The sequence below is a fragment of the Polyodon spathula genome, chromosome 4 (genome assembly GCF_017654505.1).
Source record: "Polyodon spathula isolate WHYD16114869_AA chromosome 4, ASM1765450v1, whole genome shotgun sequence".
In the NCBI taxonomy this organism is placed as follows: Eukaryota; Metazoa; Chordata; class Actinopteri; order Acipenseriformes; family Polyodontidae; genus Polyodon; species Polyodon spathula.
In genome coordinates this window covers 7,046,101-7,068,723 of record NC_054537.1, presented here as the reverse complement: position 1 = coordinate 7,068,723, position 22,623 = coordinate 7,046,101, and the positions used below count along the sequence as shown (strand labels likewise).

At 39.0% G+C, this 22,623-nt stretch overlaps 1 protein-coding gene across 11 annotated transcripts in view; it reads left to right on the top strand.

Moving 5' to 3' along the window:
* The window catches only part of LOC121314100 (supervillin-like), a 97,863-nt gene that overhangs the window by 56,625 nt on the left and 18,615 nt on the right, over positions 1–22,623 (top strand). For 5 of the 11 annotated variants that reach the window (XM_041246997.1, XM_041246994.1, XM_041246993.1 and 2 more), the window contains 13 exons: positions 594–671; positions 1,510–2,182; positions 3,090–3,312; positions 6,288–6,414; positions 10,297–10,344; positions 11,058–11,135; positions 12,444–12,512; positions 12,844–12,991; positions 13,433–13,519; positions 13,827–13,910; positions 15,215–15,398; positions 16,121–16,293; positions 22,175–22,330. In XM_041246997.1, the coding sequence (XP_041102931.1) occupies positions 594–671; positions 1,510–2,182; positions 3,090–3,312; positions 6,288–6,414; positions 10,297–10,344; positions 11,058–11,135; positions 12,444–12,512; positions 12,844–12,991; positions 13,433–13,519; positions 13,827–13,910; positions 15,215–15,398; positions 16,121–16,293; positions 22,175–22,330 (2,128 nt within the window). The remainder of the gene's footprint in view (positions 1–593; positions 672–1,509; positions 2,183–3,089; positions 3,313–6,287; positions 6,415–10,296; positions 10,345–11,057; positions 11,136–12,443; positions 12,513–12,843; positions 12,992–13,432; positions 13,520–13,826; positions 13,911–15,214; positions 15,399–16,120; positions 16,294–22,174; positions 22,331–22,623) is intronic. The other 6 variants (XM_041246999.1, XM_041246995.1, XM_041247003.1 and 3 more) reach the window with 4 other exon arrangements.

Below are 22,623 nucleotides of genomic sequence, written 5' to 3'. Positions count from 1 at the left end.
TTAGTAACCCCTGAGCTTCATTTAGTTGCGTTAGCGGCATGCCGTCAGAGCTACACAAGTGACTTAACTGTTTAAATATCATGTGAAAATATACTTTAATGTGGGATGGAAGCAAAAGGCAACACTGTTATATCTAATGGTATCTGAGTAGAGAAAAAAAAAAATATATAAATAAATATATATGTGTGTGTGTTTTTTTTTTTGTTTTGTTTTTATGATTTATTATTGCTTATCGACTCACTGCACTGAAGTTTTCTGTCAACAGAAAAGACAAAGCTTCGGGAAAAGCAATGAAGGCGACCCAACAATTGGCCTCATTTGAGTTCATGCACGCACATGTATTAAATAAAAAAAAAATAAAAAAATGCATAATGTATTTTATTCAATACTGTGCATGACTATTTACTTTTTCAAGCACACAATGTTTAACATATCATTAAAAAAGAAAGAAAAATCCAGTGGCGTATGAAATGCTTGTTGTGAGTAATGGCGCTGCATTGTACTGCTTTCATCCAGAAAGAGAGAGCCTAGAAATTCTCAAGGAAAAAAAGAAATATTTTCTGAGTTCATAACAAATGATATTTCTGGAACAGGAAATAGAGCCCCAAGTCCCGCCCCCCGTGGCCTATGGCATTCCAGAATACCTGCAGAGAGAGATGTGCTCTGTACAAGTAAGAGCAATCTGCATGTGGTGGCCCTGCTTCTATTACACGCGCACCTGATGCATATTCCACACAGAAATCAGTGCTTTTAAAAACAAGACTAGATCTGCTTTGGAAGTACATGAATATACAAATGAATAAGCGTTGCATGTGAGAATTCTTCATCCGCTTGTGCTTCAACGTTGTAGGGACATTCATTTTCACATTTTGTTCTCAAGTTTGATTCAAGTTATGGTGACCTACTGTGAGTGCTGGTTTGTGATGTTCCAGTCTAATGAATGCTGTATATTAGGAGGCAGTTGCCTGAATTTCATGAAACTGTGCATGGACGGTTTTTAGTAAACTGTGAGTGTATGATATAAATAAAAAAAATAAAAAAATCTTGATAATGATTTCCCGAATTTGGATGAAACTTGGTGCTAGTATACAGTACACTGTTCTCTTGAGGTTCTCAGAACCTAGCCCTTGATGCCCTACACTGTAGGCTTGCGAGTGTTGACTTATAAAGAATTTCTTGAACTGGGTCTGCATTTGATTGATTGTTATTGTAGACCACAGATTTGATATACAAAAGCTAGCCCACTAATGAAGCACACTGCTCTTGCCTGCACTTACACACACAGTAAATTGTTTTGATTTGTGACGATGACCTGCCCTGTTTATGGGAAATGTCATTAAACTAAGACTCCGCTTTGATCAACAGGATGTGAAATGAGTCATTGTGATGCTCACTTTGATTGCTCAGCGGATTAACTGACATTATAACCATCCAGTCTTTCTTTTAAGAAGCAGACAATTATATTGTAGGTTACTGTTAACAACTGTGCTGAAAACTTACCTTCCACAGCTGCAAAATGGAGCAAGGGGAAAGATAGGACCTTTATCACCATCTATTGTGAAATCAGTAGCAGCAGCATCTCAGGCTGCCACGCTGTCTACAGCTTTAGCCGGAGATCTACAACTTGGAAGATCCAAAGCAGTGAGAGAGGAGAGTTTGTCCTCCACCCAGGGGCTGTACAACAGATCCATCCCCAAGCACCACGGCACTGCAGCCAGCACCGATCCCTCTGTGAAGAGTGTGGCAGCTCCAGAGCTCAAACCTTTTCACTTAACTGAGAAGCAGCAGGAACCTGAGGTCACAGGGGTGTTTCAAAGCTATTCTGTTGCTGAACAGCGACCTGCAGAACTGAGAGGAGCTGTAGCACAGGAAAGCAGCATTATCAGCAGCAAGATTAAGCACAGATCTACGGAGTGGGGCGGTAAGCAGCAGCAGCAGCAGCCAAGTGGGAGCGAGAGGGATGCAGAGATCAGGGAGCTGAGGCACGACGCTGCCAGGAGAAGCAGCAGGGAAGAGCTCAGCTCTGAAGCCTTTCAGCCGGCAGAGCCGCAGGGTTTCCTGAGATCAGAAAGTGCCGCTGTGCTGGAGAGACAGGAGGCAAGGGGGGTTCTTAGAGAAAGGCAACCCTCGCAGGACCCTTTTGAGTCTGAGAGTGTTCGAAAATCCAAGACGGTAGTATCAGGTGAGGCTTTGTTGTTTTTTGTCTGTAGACAGCAGGTTTTGCTCAAAAGCATGGCATGTGGTGGTGGTGTTTTTGTTTTTTGTTATATAAACAAGTTGTATTTGCATGTAAGTGTTTATTGAGCAGACCTTTGTGCTTTTAATACAATTTAAATTGTGGTATCTTAAGATAAACAGCTAATGTAAAAGTGAGCCACTGATTTTATGCATATTCTCCTCATGTTAGTCCCTTCCCTTTTTTTAATGTATAGATTTAGTTAAATGATTCAAACTGTACACATAAATTCATTAAAATATTGACCCTTTATGGATACACACACATACGTACGTATTGTATCGATATAAAAATAGCATATAAAGAGAAAAAAGAGAAAACTATTTCCTGTTGTCTTGAAACAGGAAGATTGATTGCAGACTGTGGTTGATCAGTTCTCCCGCACGTGTCATTATAGACACACTATGGTTTTCCTGTTTGATTCACAGTTTCTCGTCAATTTGACTTTCAGTGAAGCTAACGTATTTAACTTAGCAAGTACATATGTGTACGCGATAGATTAGATTAACCAAATAAATAAACAATAGTATTTCCATGAACTGTTACAAGCAGTCCACAGTGTAGTTTAAAGACCAGTAAAGCAGTACTACATTTCTTGTTTAAATGATCCTTTTAGTGTCTTTCATACTTATTTGCACAGTTGTGCCAGAGCCCTTCATACTGTTTTTTTAATAAAATAATTATAATTTGTCTGGCAAATGGCAGTAGCACACTGGATTTCATAACACAGCTGTTAAACTGTCTCTCTATAAACTATTAGTTTTTTTTTTTTAATCTTTTTGAGGTTAAGAGCGGTTTTTCATACTAGAAAAAAAAAGGTTCCAACGCCATCCTGTGTTGTGTTTGTGTACAGAGCTGCTGGAACCCACTGCTTCCCTCAGAGAGGTGTCTGCAACAGCAAGGAGTGCCTCTCACACTTCCAATGTGCTGCCCTCCATACTGCAGCCTTCAGAGCTCACTGAGGACAGGGGCTACGGTGTGCAGTCTGAGCTCATCTCTGCCAAGGAAAACCAGGCTGAAACCAGCGAAGAACTACCTGACAGCATGTCTTCCAAACAAATGTCCATCAAAGACAGGTACTTTTGAAAGGCTCTGATTTTTCTTAACCTTTTATTTTTTTAAAGCATATGAAAATATGTGTGTGCTGTGCTTATAGTGTATATTTATCTTTTGGGGATATGCAATTTGGGTTTTTTGTTTTGCAATTTCATAACACAGCTGTTAACTATTAGATTTGTTTTATCTGTTGAGTTTAAGAACAGGGATTGGATTAGGAATTTCACAGCTTTAAATAATAATGTTGAATTTGTGTAAATCATTCTGACAAACCTTTTAGTATTTTTTTTTTTTACTTTTATGGATTGTGTGTGTTTTTTTATGCTTTTTTTTTTTCTAAATACAAAAGTATGTCCTTTTTTAGGTTCTTGTAGCATGCATTCATTGCTAAGCCTTTTAAAGATCTCAACCAGATCAGTTTCTTGTTTCCAAGTAAGGTAAAGTAGAAATCTGGATATTTTTCTGGGTTTTGCAAATAACCTCCAGCAGGTGAATAATGCTCACCTTGCCTCTCATTGTAGTAGGCTGCGTCTGTGGTTTTAACGTGAGTTCGGGGAATTTATTTTGGGAAACAGACCTGCAAGATATCATTGAGCATTCAAGGGGAGCCAGCAGGAGGGCTGCTGTAACCTCATTCTGTTTCAAAGTTGGAAGAAAAATAGGTTACCTGTGCTTGTGTTTTTATTGGTTAGGTAGGTGGCAGAGTTTTTATCCAAGCAAAAATGCAATGTATATTCATATTGTATTTAAATCACTTTTTAGGATATGCCCATTCCTATATCACAGTGTTCCAAAATCAACATTTTATCAATTTCTTGTAAACCCAATTAATGTAAAATTGAAGTATCAGTGCTATCCAACACTTCCATCCATCATGTGCCAATTGCAACAGGAAGTGTTGATTGCACACATTCATTATTTTGCTTTTGTGGGACTAGAACATGCTGTCCCGCACAGAGGTGACTGACTCATATTTACTGTTGGATAGCATCGTATTGCTTGGAAAATTAAGCCTTTTTTGTCCAAGAGGGGCTGAAAGTCAAAATGTAATATACAAACACACACTGTAATTTGGATTTGGGTGATATGGGAGACAGCAAAGGTAAAGTCATGCGTTTCATGTCAACACTGCAGGGGGTTTTGAAACACCTTTTTAAACTCGCCTCCACTTGCATAGAAACCTTCACACACTCTGTTTAGATTCCATTGGATGCTGTAGACATAAAGTATGAAGTGCTGCACAACATTGTCTGCTCTGACTGTTTGACCCCACTTTATGGTGTGGTGATCTCTGTAATGCAAGAAATAATGCTGTACCTCAAGCACAGTGGGCCTGCTTTTGTGGACATTGGAATAAATGTACTTAAACAAATAACAAGAGGATTGCTTTTATGTAAACTTCTGCTGGATGTGAAGTTGTAGTTCTCCTCTGTGGACAATGGCTCTTTCACTAGTAGTGCATTTGCACTGTGCTTTAAGGCAACTGTTAGTCCTTCACGTTGGAGGAAAACTGTGGAATTCATAATTTTATAACACAAATCCTGTACCCTGTTGTTGCAAGATAACAGTCCACAAGTAGCCCTGCCACTGTGGGTCAGTTGCAGCGTACTTGTGGGGCTCGAGCATCCCAAAGAACTGAACAAAAGGAGTAGTAATTGCAGCTTTCTAATCCGTTAAGTAGTTTAGCCGATGGGAACAAATGGAACAAGTTAGACTGATCATGGGAACCATAGGACAGCATGTAGAAAATATTTTAAAAAGCAAAGCATTTCCATTCCAAACTGTAATTTTAATAATCTGCATACATTTTAGTGAAACCATACTTTGTTCTGTTCTTATATATATATATATATATATATATATATATATATATATATATATATATATATATATATATATATATATATATATATATATACACTCAACAAAGGTTTATTTTTATAAATTCTGTATTATAAAGTTGAAATTAGTTGAATTTAGATGATTGGTATTAAATACCCCCCACCAGTCTACTTTGGTAACAGAAGGGAAACAAGTATCCAAAAGTAAAATGCCAGTTTACAATAAAATAAATCTAAGAGCTCAGTATACCATAACAACACAGTGAAAGCATTGTGATGCACTGTTAAGCATGTTTTTTTTTGTGACACATGTTGGACACATCAAGTGGCCGAAGTTAGAAATGCTGCGTTTGTGTGTGAATACAGCATTGCACATGTGTTTATTGTGAGAATACTCTGGGGGATAGGGCTTTATTAAGACTGACAGTGGTTAATCAGCTTGTATACTGTACATATTTACACTCCATGAACTTACAGCTGTTCAGAATACACACATATATATAAATCAATAAATACATGCTGCATCAGCAAGATTTTTGTTAGTTGTGAACAATGTGCTGGAGAAAATCAATTCCCATCTCTCTCTCAGTGGAGTAGCCATGGGCATTGGAACGCAATACGTTGCCAAGTCTTTTGTATACTGGAGGTACATTTACTTGTGCAGATTCACACTAGCACACATCAGTGTGGTTCCTAAGCACACACACACATATTAAAATATACGTTGTGCCATAAGAAGTATAATATGTGTATAGCAGTGACACATCATTGGGAAGCATTGATTTCTAGTTGTTTTCCATCATCGTTAAAGCCAGGCATAAAATGTGCCAGTTTTTATTTGCATGCATAAGATAAATGTACATGTACTGTTTGTGTAACAAATGTAGAAATGGCATCCCATCTCCGTTTTGTTAAAACTGTAAAAGTTGTTGTTTGTATTGTTGGTGCAGTACTTTAATTTTGCAGTAAATCTAGAGAATTCTACTGCTCTGTTTGCATGGCTATGAACACTGTGTTCCCTTGTGCTTTACAGCATGCATCTGTTTCTTTGTGCATATAGACCGCACAAACATAAACTGGCTGTCAAGCTATGTTTGGAAGGAATCCCAAGAAGGTGTTTAATGAAACTAAGGCTGCATATTCTTCCTTGTTAGGCTAGCCCTTCTCAAGAAGAGCGGGGAAGAAGACTGGAGGAACAGAATCAACAAAAAGCAGGACTCTGTCAAAGTCTCTGAACACCAGTCACAGCTATGGGAAGTCAAGCAGAGCTTCAAAAAGAAGGTAACCAGGCCTGGGGCAGAAAAAAAAGAAAACGATCACCCAGAAAATATACTTAACAGTTGAAAAATAACAATATTAATAATATTTGGTGAATTTATCTAATTGTAAACCCACATAAAGCGTAATCTAGAATTGCATTTATACCCGTTTTTGTGATGCATCAATTTTATTTTTGTTATTTTGGATAGTCGTTATGGATATCTTATTTGGACAGCTTTCCATTTAAATTTGATGCATCCTATTAGTGATCCTATATTTGTTGGCTCAGTTAAGCCCCAGTTACTTTACATTTCTTTCTAACAACTGTATGTACAAGGTAATGTGCTTGTCTGAAGAGATCTCCTAGTCCTATCCTAACCCAGCGTGCCCATACAATGACATGAGAAACTCACACTAGTCCTGCTGTGCACCCAGTGTTGGGTTTCAGAACTACCATCAGTGAAGTATATTTAATTGATCTTGAAGCAGAATGCACAATCGGGCCCCTGTTAACAGAAGTCCCTGAAGACTGCTGTGATTGGTCTGATCAGTTCAGAGCATGTTAGCAGGGCCGTGATTGCTAACATTTCTGGCACTGTGTCATTTCTTAGATATACCCAAACAAGGGGAGTTGTGAGATGTCGAACAGGTTGCAGGACTAGTGTGAATTTCTAATCCTGGCAATATTCAAAGAAAGTTCTCTTTTCTGGGGATCTGTCCAGGAAACTATGGGAAAGATGAGGCCATTTTATTTGGGAATGTTTTTGAGGATCACTTGTAAGAACAAACCTGTTTTGTAGCAGACCTACTGTATTTGCTTTTCATTTAAGTCCACTGAAAATGTACCGGTTTGAATCCCCTTAGTAATCCTTAATTAGTATGCTTTTTAGAGAATTAGGGGTAGGGTTTCAGACAAGTAAAGCATTCAAGTAAGCTACACTATTCTGCACAACAAAATACATTGATTTTTACACAAATGTAGACCTTGCAGTGGTGCTCTGCGTCTTTTTCTTCAAACTTCTTACTCAAGAAGTACATTTGGCTTTTTTGTTTGTGTTTTTTGTTTATATTGTACCATTTCTTTTTCAGTTTTATCAGCCTTTGCTGTTAGTTGTCTTACTCACAACCATCAATGTTATTTCTTCCATGTCTTACTTGATTTTGTTTTTATTGATCAATTCTTAGACATTAGCTTTTTAAAAATAAATGTGTCACTGTTGAAGATTCCACCAAAATAAACTACAACAGCCTTCGAAGTTTCCATTTCAGTGAGGAAGAAGGGGATTTGATGAGGAGAAAAACTGATTTCATTCACGTTTTTATTCTTTCAGTAATAATTAAAAAAAATAGTGTTACCAATGTGTAATAACAAATAAAATGCACCAAGACTGTAAATCCATCTTGGACTTGTGGCTTTGCTCGCGTGGTTTAGAACGTTGGATTGCAGTAGGATTCCAGATTGAGAGGATGCCTCGCACACATTTAATCTCATTATCATTGAGAGCGTGCTGGGTGTTCCTGCAAAGACCTAGCCAGTGTGCTATTGATAAGTAGCTACAAGCAGTGTCGTCAGCCTTAAGCAAACCTTGCCTGTACAGCAAAAGAGTGTTTTAGCCTACTGAAGTTAGTAACATTGTGTTTTTTTTTTTTTTTTAAGAAGTTATAAGTTATTAATACTTACACTAGTGGGATTAATTTGAATTTGTTTATTTCATATTACTATTGTAAAAAATAATAATAAATAATCTATGACTAGAGCATTTCAAATGTTTTAATGGATGCGCATCTTTCACAGGAAGATTGACTGGAAGGAAACAATGGGTCCTATTCACAAAGTTTAAGGGATGTAGAGGCAACAGAAAAACTCATTTAAAAACAGCTTTAAAAAAATAAGTTTTGTGAATAAGGTCCAATGTTTCAATTAAACAGTATTAGTAAAATATTGACTGAGAAATATGAGAACTAGTTCAAAGTTGTGCTTTTAGTGTGTGTGTGTGTGTGTATGTGTGTGTGTGTGTGTGTGTGTGTGTGTGTGTGTGTCCGTATATATCATAGATATATATTATATATATAATATATATATATATATATATATATATATATATATATAAAAGTAAAAATTTCATTTTTTTCTTTAGTTCATAAAGACTGAATATGTGTTTAATCTTGATGCATTTGTTGTTAACTTTATGTCACGCATGTTTTGCTGTGTTTATAATGTCCGCTTCTTAAATGACTAAAGCATGCCATATAAAACGTCCTTGGGAGTGTCACGAAAGCAGTGGGTTATCTGTTGAATTCCCACAGAAAGTTTTCTGTCACTTCCTCGGAGTGAAACTACCTCCACACATCTCCAGCACACTTGGGCAGCTTGTCTTCCCGCAACAAGAAGCACATAGCTGCTTCAGCTCCCCAAACTGGTGACCGCTTGTCTTTTTAAATTGAATTTATTATTACGTTTAACAGAGGAGGTTGGTTAAGTGGTGAGTTTTGGTCCTGTGAGAACTGGGTTTAAGAAGCTTTTAAGTTTGTCTTCTGTTGTATGTATTTATCTTTGTGTCCTGTTTGTCCGTCTGTCTTCTCTCTTGTATGCCTGTCTGCTTCTTTTAATAAATGGTATTTCAACATCTACGTGAAACCTGTAATTCTGTATGGTTCCGCTGCTTCAAGGTAGAAATGTAAGCACAGGTCATTATGTCACTGTACATGACAAGCTCAGTTTAGACTTATTTATGAGGCTGCACCAGCCAAAAGCTGATGAAATTAAATCTTCAGATCTAAGTTTGTGGGGTTATGAAGTACAAGAATCTGAGACCAGTGCCAGTAAAAACTAAAGCAGAAGAATAGGTGTTTGGAGACTAATTCTATAATAGAACTTTTCTTTTTATGTTTTTTTCGCCTTAGATTTGAAACTAAATCTCTACCCCCACCCCACTCACGCATACACACACACACATACACATTTCCACATCAGCAATTGTTTTTTGTTTTTTTGTTTTTTTTGTGATGGAACACATCTTAACTGCTTTGACTGTTCTTTAAATAACTGAATGCAAAGCTTTGTGAGCAGGGCCCCAGCTATCATTTCTAGCTGGGTCCTGCTTCTATACAAGTTTACTGCTGGGATGGGAAGAATGTCCAGAGACTTTATTCCCCTCAAGATTACCCTGTGACTCTGGGGCCAAGCTGGGATTTGAACTGGTTTTGAGGTAGTCTATTGTGTGTTTTTGTTCTGGTGCGATTTCAATAGATTTCTATTCTCAAGTCCCATGTAACAGTTGGAAAAGATCTGTATATACCGAGCAATCATTATGTTTAATTTCACAAGCCTACAGAGACTACCAGGTTTTTGCTTAAATCGAAAGAAGCATTTCACTTGGATGTATAGTTTTGAATTGCAGTTTCTAACCCGTCATAGTTACATTTCCACATATATATATGGTACATATATAGTTGCATTTACACATCTCTTGGAAGAGAAAAATACTTTCACTGTGTGCTTTACATGCCATCACTGCTTCTGTCTTGTATACTTTAGTAGAAATGTTGGCCTCATTTTATTTTTGTGTATCGTACTGTGCGATCATTTCTCAAAAATAGTTAACACGGTATGTAGACAAATAACATGTATGTTTTTTTGTTTAGTTTTTTTTATCTGGTTTAACCTATGTAAAGGGCACAGACTGGCAAGTTTCGTGTGCAAACTCTAAATTATGAAGATTAGTGTCAAAGTGAGATCATCATTTAATGTGGTGAAGATGCATGTGGTCACCTGTCTGGGTGTGCTGCTGCTGATACAGGGGTGGTGTATTCATATCATGGAGGGGTAGTTAGCTGGGTTCAAGGAAACTTGCTACACTTCACATACACTTTGCAACATTTCCCATTTGTTTCACCTTCTAGGAAGAAGGAGTGATTATTGATGACAGTTCTGTGTCTAATCTGCTCTGGGTAAGCTTTGCCATGTGCTCATAGAAGGAGCTTCTAGGGGTGCTGTTCTAGAGGAGTGTTCTCTTCTGCTTTCTACCTCCGTTTACAAACCTGCTTAGCATTGTTAAGGCCATTTTAATGCAGAGGGGCGAGGAAATGCAACATGCCTGGTTTCCTTAAAGCCACTGGGGATTGTGACTGGTTTCCTTTATGAATTCTGTGTAAACTTCCAATCAAGCAAAACCCTTTTTTATTTTATTTTCCATTAGTTAACTGCAGTACAGTACTAGAAGTCTGGGTTCACCTACAGTACTGTGCTGTGTGTATGTTTGTTTAGTTAACCCACATAGAAAATGGAATCGTATCAGTTTTAACTTTTTGAATTTTGAAGAATGTGCCATTCATATAGAGGGAGAGAGACCTTTTTAAATGGATAGTGATGCAAGATGCATATGGAAATCAATATAATTTAATGATTCGGCACTAGACACTTCACTGCATGCCTTGCTGTTCAACAGGTTTGAGAGTGTGTGTGTTTTCTAATATTGATCTGGAAAGAATATTAGGAGACATATTTATAAAGAAGTTTAGCGAGAAAAAGAAATCAAACCCCTCTTTTGATTTTAATACCTGGACAATTTCTTTCCTGTAAATCCTTTAATCTCATTCTTTCTGTCTTTCTTTTTCACTCACTCACTCACTCAGTTTTACTTTGCTTTTGCTTCTGTCTATAGGAACCTGTCTTTGCTTCTACTTATTCTCCTACTGTATCTAGTGGCCAAAAATATCAGTATATTGTACCTTCTAACCAGGTGAGGAAAGAGTTGCATGAGCCTTCAAGTGGTATGATTTTGACTTGAATGCTTGTCGACTGGCTTTGCTTAGCTGTCCTTGGCATTTGTTTTTTTTTTCTCCACAGTTGGCTTACCCTTTAGGAGAAGGGAGGGCTGGCAGAATGTCTAAAATTAGTGGTTTGGAATAAATTCAATGCATTTGAGATAAAAAAAATAAATAAACAAAGGGCATGTGTGAAGAAACGCACATCGATGCATTTAATTTTTTTTTTTTAATTATCAAATTTATTTATTCAGAAATAAATTACAACGGATATACCCCAGTATTAAAGCACTTTAGTACCTCACTTGGCAATGGAGATCGTGGTTCTAGTTAATTTCGATAAAGCATTGGCTGGTTATAAGTAGAGAGAATTGTATAACTTTAAGTGTCCCAATGCAGCTGTATTTCCTTCGAATGGAGAACCTGTGCTGGATGTTGCAAGGCTGGGGTTTTCAGTGGGATTGTTAGACTGTGGTTGAAGATAATTGATTTGATTTTAGTGCAGTGCTCTTTTTCTATGTGAACCTCATGAATCATCTAAAGCCGCAGTAGAAGCCAGAACAATTTAGAAAAACGACTTTAAATCTCCTTATGTGTTGAAATTTGGTACCAACTTAAAACCTGGAAAGCATGTGGAAATGTATTCAGCATAAATACTATAATAGTTGACAAATGATTTTACTCATTTTTTTTTTTTCTGTGTTTACTGTATTTTTATTGGTGCTCAGATTCTTATGACTTTGCAGCTTATGACATCGATTTCCAAATTTGCAACAGGTGAGGTAAAAACAAATCTCTACAACCTCAGTACAATTATTTTGAGTTTACATTATCTTTAAATTAGTCTTGCTAATGCCCCCTCCAGAAAAAAGAGCAGTACCAATACGGCACTTTTTTTAGGACTCCGGATAAATGAGGTCGTGCCTGATATCAGGTTTTTTTTGTTAAACCACTCAAAAGCCAAAAAGAAAGAACAATAATAATCCTTTGGCATAGTGACCTGCTGAAAGCAGATAAGAAGCGTCTTGTCTGGTTTGTCATGTGGGGCTTCATATTTCTTCTGAGTTTGGTTGATGGGGATGTGCTTGTGTTTGCCGCAGCATTATCCCCTGTGCACACAAGGTTGCTCACGATAAACATGACTTGACATGAAAATACTACGATGTCGCTGGCTTTGGCTTAGCAGCAGTTTTTTTTAAAAACTCTTTGCTCTTTTGCTCCATTTCCTTACTGTCTTTGCTGTCCTCTCTCACCATTCTGTTTCCTCTTTGCTTTCCTTGAAGGTCAGTCCTCCTAATGTTAGGGAGTCAAGACCCCTGATGGTTGATGACCGTCATCCATGGAGATGGAAGGTGAAATAAAAAAAATGGAATAACTCGCCTAAGATAAATAAAATGTAACACTCTAAACTTTTATGGGTGGGGTATTTTTTATAATTTATATAAAAAGGAAGCAAATAGTGCAATTACAAGCACTGGGCTCATTTATCGTTTTGGAGCTTGGTGAAAAATTGTAAGTACTAAAATTACCTTTTTTTTCAATATTATTTGCTCAGTTAGCTCCAGGTGAGGCTCAGGTGAAGCGTCCACAGATATCGAGGCCTGTTTTTAATAAATCTGTTTCTGCCTGCACTAAAACCCTCTTCCAGAAGGTCTTTTAAAAACAGTGTCATTTTTTAACCAGAGAATGGGAGACGACGTTGAATCCCAGATGTCCATTGGAGAGAGGATGCAGCTCATATCTGCCCGGGAAGAAGCCTGGAAGGTCAGGGGCAAAGGGGCAGCCAATGACTCCACCCAGTTTACTGTTGCTGCGCGAATGGTCAAGAAAGGTCAGCACATATTCATTCTACTGCAGCACTGTTGGTTTTTTGTAAGTAAATGGTGACTGCTGGACTAAACTCACATGCTTTTTATTTTAGTGACTAAATCCCTTAAATCCAGTGCTGTTGACAAGTCTGTCTTGTATTCTTGGTTATGATAGATCTGTGCTTTACTGTATGCGAGGAACCTTTCAGCTTGCCCCATGCTTTGCCTGCTTGATTTCCTGGTTTCTAGAATGTTGAGCATATTGAACAATCATGTGACTCATCAATTATAGATGACACAGATTGGAAAGGAGTTCCAAATGCAGCTAAGAGATGGTCATTTCCACTCCCAGCAACCTTTTAGAAGAAACTATTGTCTCCTTATGGGCCATGTGACTACATGACCCTAATTCCAGAAATTCTTTCAAGGCAAGATGTATTTTTTCTTTTTTTTTTCTTTTGCAGGATTGGCATCTCCTTCAGTAATAAGTCCTGTTATCTCACCAGCCAGAATAAGGAACACCGCGCCTGCCATTTCCAAACCTCAAGAAGGTAACCAAGATTGTGATGAATTTGTACCAGAATGCCCTGTTGCTTTGGTGTCATGACTGATTCTAGCAGACTAGTGGCAGCTGCTCGACTAGGTTAAATGGGGATTGTATAAAGTGGTTGATGGGTGCTGGGAGAGATGAAGTTTTCAATCCTTTATTTACTGTATGTACATGTCTTGTGAATTTTGTGAAGTGGTGTCGTGAAATGTGTCAAAATGTTTAACTGGTAGTGCTGAGGTTAATATCTGCTTTTCTGATTTTTCAGTAATTTTAACAGTGAAATAATCTTTTTTGCTATTTCTTTCAAGAAATTGAAGCCAAGCCTGATATGCATTTGGAGTCTGACAGAAAGCTTGACAAATTGGAGTCTTTCTTGGGCCGACTCAACAAAGGTTAGTTTATATACTTATTAGTTTGTCCTTGTTGGTTTCAGCAAAATACTTGCAATTGTACACGCAGGCCTCTCCTTTTCACCTTCATAAATAATGACAAATGTCCAATTAGTTCACAGTGCAGTATTGCAGTGTGGTTGTGTTCCCTGGCATAAATACATGCAGTAGCATAGTAAGCGTTTACCTCTCTACTGTCCATGTAAGGTGAGTGAAGCAAGAGAGAGGTGTAAAAGAAAATAAATTATTATTGATTTCGATTACTTTCCAAAATTCTTGAGGGTTTTTTTTCTGTCACCAATAGTATTAACTGGATAGTGCTCGCACACTTCGTGTACCTTCTCTCCTTTGCTGGCTTCCACAAAATCCTTATGGTCACGGGCATTCTGTGGTTTCTGAGCTTGTACATGCACTCTATGGAACAGAAACATAGCTTTAACTCTCACGAGAAAGAACAGTCCTCCGCTCCAGTAATTGTAATCTCATTTTAAATCTTGCACGCTTCTTCAGTAGAAATGTAGGAATGTGCTGCCACTCAGTAGTTGGGGTGGGTTTACAGTATTCAGAACAAATCAATGAGAGCTACAAGTCAGGAAGGAGTTTGTTTCCTGTATTTAAATTTTTTTCATGGGGAAAGAGGTCAAGCCAACGGTATGATCTTATTTCTACTGATTTTACTGTATTTAACTGCCCTTATCTGTCAGGTGATAATGTGTAATGTGGTGTTTTGCAATGTGATACTTTGTAATGATACTTTGTAATAACTGTAAGTTGCCCTGGATATGGGCATCTGCTAAGAAACAAATAATAATAATCATAATATAAAAAATGTGTGACAAAGGGGTTATAAAAGCATGTGTGTAAGGAAAACACACGTAGAACATTAACAAAATCACTAGCCTGCCAAGAGTGCTGATTACAACATAATTGAGGAAATTCAGAAATCTTGGCCTCGCACATTGGAATAAAACCCCCTCTTCTGCATTAGGTGACAGAACCAAAACTGGTATGGCTTCGTATTCCTGAAAACTGACATGTTTGTGGGTTGTCAAACTGTTCCTCCTCATCCCTTTTAATTTAATTAAATACACTGTGAAGCAAGAATGTATTCTTCTTGTAGACATACATTAATATTAATGTTGCCAAATCAAATATTAAATTTATTGAGCGAAATTGCAAAGGGATACCTAATGATTAACACGATGCAATTTACTTTGTAGATCTAGTCCTCTATTGGGGCTTCTTTGTTTTGGGGCCACCTCTGTCTGTTCCGACGCATTCAGTATGCTGTTTCTGTTTGTCTACAGTGGGTGGAATGCAAGAGACAATGCTAACAGTGACAGAAAAGTCTGTAAAAGAGGTGATGAAGTTGGACGATGATGAAATTTTTGCCAAATTCTACCGACCTTTAGAAGATTTCTCCCAATTGCCCAGTGATTTCGATATTGCTGAAGATGATTTTGATGTCATCTTTGACCCTCTTACACCAAAGTAAGTTGAGTACTGCGTGTATATGTAATAGAGTATTCAACCTGAAAAGTTGTATGTTGTAATAGTAATATGCAGAAGGTGGATGGAACCATACCTGCATATTTAGACATGGCTTCTTCACACTGAACGTACTGGTAACAGTTGTAGGGAGTAGCAGGTGAAACAGTCCACGAGGCAGCACTCTTTTATTACTGTAAGATGCAACAACACCAAGTAGCCTGAATTTCAGAGTGAATTCCTACGAAGCTTTTCAACAAATAGCACTCTACGAAAATATTAAAAACACGCTGACTAATTAAACTTTTATAACAGAGGACAGCATGTGAAACCAAGCCTGTTTCCAGTGATTTTAAAGAGCTTAAAAGCTCCTAAAGAATATAAAAACCTAGCAAAATGTAATTGTTTTTATGTCTACAGGTGATATAATCTGGATAATACTGTGCGTCATCATCAAAATTGTGAATAAATGACTATGATTATTACTGTATTGTCAGTGGAACTCAATTCTGGCCCTTGAGATCCAGTCCAGGTTTTTACTTCCAGGTTCTAATGTAGTTAACTGAAGCTGCTAAGAGGCAATACACTAATTTAGAACCTGTTTGGAATAAAGACCAGGACTGGAATAGGTCGGGAAGTGGGGATGGGGGGGGGGCAGACAATAGAATTGAGTAGCATTGGTATTGTGAAGCTGTTTAAAAATGTCTTCTGTGCTGTTGCACTAGACTCGCCTCAGCAGTGGCAGAACACAAGCGAGCTGTGAGGCCGACGCGCAACGTTCAGTCCTCCAGAAACCCTCTAAAACTGCTTGCTGCGAGAGACGACATCTACCAGGAATACACAGAGCAGAGGCTCAACATTGCCTTCATGGAATCCAAGAGGATGAGAGCGGAGAAGAGTAAGCAGGCGTGGGGGGAGCGAAGTGGGGTCTTTGTTTTGTTCTGTGTGAAGAGACCAAGCTGGTGTAAGAGCCATGTTGTTACAAAAAAAAAGTAATTGCACCTTATTTGATCTGCTAATTCACTCAAATTTTACATCAGATAAGAACTGGGGTGACCTGTAATGAAAGTTGCTTCACTTTTTCTTAATATTCACAATTAAGATTCCAGAATCCTGTGTAATATGGGCTGCTCTATAGACCCAAAGCAATAACACACAATGGGCGTGGAGCGACAACGCTGTTATTGTTAGGGCTAGTTTTTGGGTTGTTAAAAAATAGTAATTTCTTTTCTCATGGATATCACACCTTAAAATATGTAATTGTATAGGACACATTAATGGAACAGGAAAGCGTGTTTATTTATTTCTTTATTTTCCATACGGTGCATCATTAGGAAACTCGAATTTTTGCCTGTCAAAGTGCTGGATCTGGGACCTGGCACCTGGCACAAATAAACCCCTGACTGTAGCCATTTGCAGTGTTATCATACTTTCAAATCAGCAGTCCCACCCGACCCCGCTCTTGCCCTGTTTTCCATCACTGTTGTTATTTTTGTCCAGCCTAATTTCCTTTTATAAACTGAGTGCCTGCAGTGTTGACAGGTAAGATGGAATTGTGGGTCCACTTTTATTGTCTCAATCCACAACAATGGTGTACAAGCGCTTCTGTTACAGAATATGGTAGCCCTTTAGTATGGCTGCTAACTGTTGCAATTTGAACTTTTTATAACTCTGACAACCTAGAAATAGTACTCCACTCAACACAACAGGCCAGTTAAGTGGTCATGTTCTTTGGCATGCCCAGTGTGTGTGTGTGTCTATCTATCTATCTCTATCTATCTGTCTATCTATCTATCTATCTATCTAGTGGTGCATGCTGGGAGAGTGAGGAGTGAATGTGTACTGCTGCGGGAGAGTGAGAGGTGTGTAGAGTGAGTAGGTGAGCGTTTGTTTTTTCCCCTACTTTTTACTTTATGGTTATTTACTTTTTCTTATAGGTGTTACATCGGGTTTTGTTTTCTGGGGTATTTGTCAACAAATAAGCTGACTTTTTGTCATCTTAATAGGCCAGTATGGCCAATTCAAAGGAGAGGGAATTTCCCCCAAACTTTGTGTTTGAAAACTAGGCCGTCGCCATGGGGTAAAAATGGTGACGGAGGAGTTTACCTCTTTGGAACAGTGTGTGTTAGCTTTAGGTAATGTGGTTGGCTGTGAGCATATCGTGTCTGCGTCTTGAATGAATAGAGCAATTGTTGCTTTTTTATGTGATACTAGTCTTGTTGCAAAGGCTGTTGAGAAAGGCATTGTTGTAAACGATACTTTTGTTGCGGTTACACCGCTGTCTGTACCGCCCCGAAGAGTCATTCTTTCGAATGTCCCTCCGTTTCTAAAAAATGATTTAATTGAGTGTGCGCTTTCCCGGTATGGTAAAATTGTATCCAGCCCCAAGAGAATACCGATTGGCTGTAAATCCCTGCAGCTAAAGCATATAGTGTCGTTCCGAAGACATGTCAATATGATTTTTACTGATTCACGGCAGATGATGTTGAATATGTCATTTTTGCCAGTACTGATGTAATGCAATGTTTTCACTGTAAGAAGGAGGGACACATTGTTAAGAACTGTCCTGAGAAAGGAGGTAATGCGGGCGAGGAGAATGAGGGTGAGCAAGGGGAGAGAGAAGCAGCTGGGCAGCCGGAGACGCGTGGAGCTGAGAGCGGTTCCGTGGTTTCTGAAACCCCGGCTAAAAATTGTAGTAAGGCGCAGGACACAATGCAGGCTAGCGGGAGCCTGAATCAGGAGGAGAGGAGAGTATGAGTGAGTCGGCTGGGATTGAAAAACCGGGCAGTGGGCTTACTGACACTAATACTGGTGAGACTTCCACACTGGCAGCAGCTGCTGCAGCAAGTGTCAGTGTGGAACAGAAAAGGAGCGATCAGACTGAGAAAGCAGGTGTCTCTGCTGAGCCAGAAATGGAGACTCAGGTAGAGAAAGACGAACTGACAGAAACTGAGAGAGATGATAAGAGTCTGAGAATGGAGCGTAGTGAGGAGCAGGAAGCGAGTGGCGGGACGTTTCATTTTAAAGTCCCGAGAAAAAAGAGGCAGAGAAAAGTGACTGCAGATGTCGTCACTAAGAAAAAAGCAAATTACATGGATTATGGTTCAAGTATATCCGATAGCTCTCAACCTGAAAAAAGTTGCGAGAGCACACCATGGAGTGTTAGTATTGCCTGTAAGGATCCCGAGGAGAGCTCAGAGTTTGACAGTGAGGAGGAGGGGAGTCAGACTGATTGTTCTCTGATGGCAGAGCCCCCTTGCACTGAGGCTGGTTACAGCGTGGGTAGTATTAAAATGTTTTTAGAATTTACTAAAGGTAGGAGGGGGGTCATCGTTGAAGACGATTTTCCTAATATTAAAATGTTTGTACTGTCGGCACGTTTTTTGTTACAGAAAGCTTTAGGCTCTGGTCTTTCTGAACAGGAGCGCTGGTGTCTAAAGAACCTAATTGCAAAGGTTAATGAGCAGTCTAAAACTGCTTAAAATAGTTGACCGTTTCAGTTTTCTCTCATGGATAAGTGGTTTCTTTCTTTCTTTCTTGTTTGTATTTTTCTATCTCTCCCTAACATGAGCTCTCTTAAGATTGGGTCACTAAATATAAACGGGTGTAGGGATGATTTAAAGAGAGCAGCGTTGTTTGAGTATCTGGAGCAGAAAGATTTGAAAGTAATTTTGTTGCAAGAGACACACACTGATTCTAAGAATCAAATAGGCTGGGTCAGGGATTGGAAGGGGGAGACTTTTTTTAGTCACTGATCTAGTGTGAGTGCTGGGGTGGCAGTCCTTTTTTCAAAAGACTTTAAACCAGTTTCTTATGATGTCACTGAGGTAGTGAAAGGGCGGTTACTCAAAGTGCAAGCGAAAGTCGGTGAAATCTCGCTTTTCTTTATTAATATTTACGCACCAAATGAGGGCAGAGAACGGATTGCTTTCTTTCAGATTTTAGATACAGTTCTGAACGTTTGTGGAAGTGAGGAAGTCCTGTTTTTAGCCGGTGATTTTAACTGCACTGTACATTTGTTCAGATGGTCGAAATCACCCTGAGCCGCACCCACAGTCTGCCAAAGAGCTTTTAATGATTTTAAATAAGCATGACTTGTCTGACATGTGGAAAGCATTCAATGGCACAAATAGACAGTATACATGGGTCATAGTGTGTGAAAAAACGGTCTCTTTAGCGAGATTAGACCGTTTTTATACTTTTAAGCAACATTTTAGCCTGTTTACCAAGTGTTTTATTTCTCCCACCGGTCTTTCTGATCACAGTCTTTTAACAGTTCATGTTTTATTGCCTTCTTGTAATGGGAAACATTATTCATCCTGACCAAACCTACTGCGTGCCCAGTAGAAGCATTTTTGACAGTATTTTTTAATTCGAGACACATTGGCTGCCTCTGAGCTCTTTGGTTTCCCTGCTGGGCTTATCTCTCTTGATCAGGAGAAAGCCTTTGACAGAGTCGATCACAAGTACTTACGGAAGGTATTTGAAGCCTTTGGATTTGGCCAGGGTTTTTTATCGCACATACAGTTCCTATACTGTGACATTTTCAGCCTGCTGAAGATCAACGGGGAGCTGAGTGCACCTTTCCCAGTTCGCAGGGGTATCAAGGCTTCCCTCTTTCGGGAATGCTCTATTCCATGTCTATCGAACCCCTTATTTGCAGACTCAGGCATTTTCTAACAGGGCTCTCCATCCCAGGTAGTCTGGCTCAGCCCATAAAAGTATCTGCCTATGCAGATGACATCTCAGTTTTTATAACCAGCCAGGCAGATGTTAATAAACTCTGTGATAGTCAACAGCTTTTTGAAAGAGTCTCATCTGCTAGAATTAATTGGTTGAAGAGTGGGGCTTTCTTACTTGGGAAATGGACGAAGCCTGGGCCTCCAGTGTTGCCCGGTGGATTGCTCTGGAGCCGGGAAGAGTTTAGACACCTAGGGATTTTTTTTGGGGGGTGCGAGAACAGCCGAGAGAAACTGGGCGGGAGTTTTGGAGGCATTACCAGAGGCGTTTGCAGAGGTGGCTCTGGGTTTTGCCACAGCTCTCGTATAGGGGCAGAGTTTTAATAATAAACAACTTGGCTGCTTCCATGCTCAGGCACACATGCATATGTGTAGAACCTGTCCAGGCATTTTTGAAAAAAATCCAGAGTGAATTTTTAAGTTTTTTCTGGGATGGTCTGCATATTGTACCTACCTCTGGATGAAGGGGGTCAGGGATTGATGGACCTGTCCAGCAGAATTGCTGCTTTTAGACTGCAGGCTGTCCACAAAATGCTTTATAGCGGCGAGAAGCCTCCCTGGGTTGACATGGCTTTACTCTTCTTGCGTCAAGTTGGAGGACTGGGTCTTGGGAAGCATATTTTCTTTTTAGACACTACTCTGTTTGTTTGTTCCAAACTACCAGCCTACTATCAGAGTATGTTGAAAATATGGCAGAGTCTGAGGGTGGGTCTGGAGGAAGAAGCTTTAGATTTTTACTGGCTTTTGGAGAGACCTCCTGGTTTTTAATCCTCTTTTTAAAGTAGAAATGTTAAAATCACAGGCTTTTACAAATGTAATGATAAAGGCCGGGGTCATCAAATGACGCCATGTTTTAGATCTGGAGGGTTTTAATTGGAGGAGTCCACAGAGTTTGTCTTTAACCTTGGGGTTGCGGTCTGTGAGGGTAGCTGGGTTGCTACTTTCCCAGATTCATGCAGCATTATCAAATGCACCGAATGAGACTCTAAGAAAGGGCTTTACTAACTGTATCTCTTCCCCCTGTGAAACCCCTTTCCCCTTCATACAGATCTCCCCAGCTATCAGCCGAGACACGGGAGACAAAGGGCAGTTGTTTAAAATCGAGAACTTGACAGATCTCCCCCTGTCAAGTGTGAAGGGGGACACACTGTATGAATTATGTGTTAAGCTAAGACACGAGAAGCAATTACAGGGTCTTCCAAATACATCTTGGAGAGTGCGGTTGGAGGTGGAAGAGCAGGTCAGGCCGGCTTGGAGAAGCCTCTATAAACCCCCCCTGTCAAAGAGGCTGGGAGATCAACAGTGGAGACTCTTGCACATGATTGCCTACCCTTGCATACTAGACCCAATAGTGTCTGACAAATGTCCATTTTGTTTACAAAATAGTTTTATCTTTTGTAAAGGATTGTTTTCTCTTTTTTCTGTACTCAATAATGTGTTTGTTAAACTGAATGTGGTCTTTTCCGAATGTGTTTTTGTTTTTGGTGTGCCTTATATTAAGGAAAAGAAGCATCTGTGCCAGCTACTTAACTTTCTTTTGTGGCAGGCCAAGCTCTCTGTTTTAAAATCTAGAAAAGCTCAAATTGCCCAGGCTGGGGAAACAGATGCTCTTACTGTTTTCAGAATGCTAGTGATTAGTAGAATCAAGCTGGATTTCAGCTATCACTGCGTGATACACGACTTAGACTCTTTCCAGTTAAATTGGTGTATTGGGGGTGTGCTCAGTGAGACTGAAGGAGAAATCCTTAATATATATTTATAATATTTATTTATATGACTTAATGTTTTAAATTTTGTCTTGTAAATATTTAAAGAAAAATAATGTGATTTTTTTTTTGTTCTTATTGTGTTTTGTACCAAAAGTCAAAGTCTTTTGAAAAAGTATCTATCTATCTATCTATCTATCTATCTATCTATCTATCTATCTATCTATCTATCTATCTATCTATCTATCTATCTATCCATCTATCTAAGTAATGGCAGGATTGTCTTTTTGCAAAATGACTTGGTGCTGAAAGTAATATGTGTTCATTATTTTAGTGACCAAGAATTCAGGTTACTCAGAGGTAGCACTGGCTGGACTGGCAAGCAAAGAAAACTTCAGCAGCGTTAGTCTCAGGAGCGTCAATATAACTGAGCAGATGTCCAACAACAGTGCTGTGCCATACAAGAAACTAATGCTGATGCAGGTCAAAGGTAAGCAATTTTAAACATGTCTAAATAAAAAAAGCCCTCCCTCCTTAGTTTTGGCATCAGAGGAATGTAGTAATTGCAGGGTTAGAAACATATATACTAGTCCGTAGTCCTGCTCCCAGTCCTGGTATATTATTGAAATAACCGGGTTCACAACTTATAGGTTTACTATTAAGAGCTTTTCATGCAGCTATAGGTGAGAAACACATTCTTTTACAGAGGTCTGATTGTACAGACCCCTACATCCTGATCACTGGGTGCAGGACTAGTGTAGGCTCCTAACGCTACTGAAATTG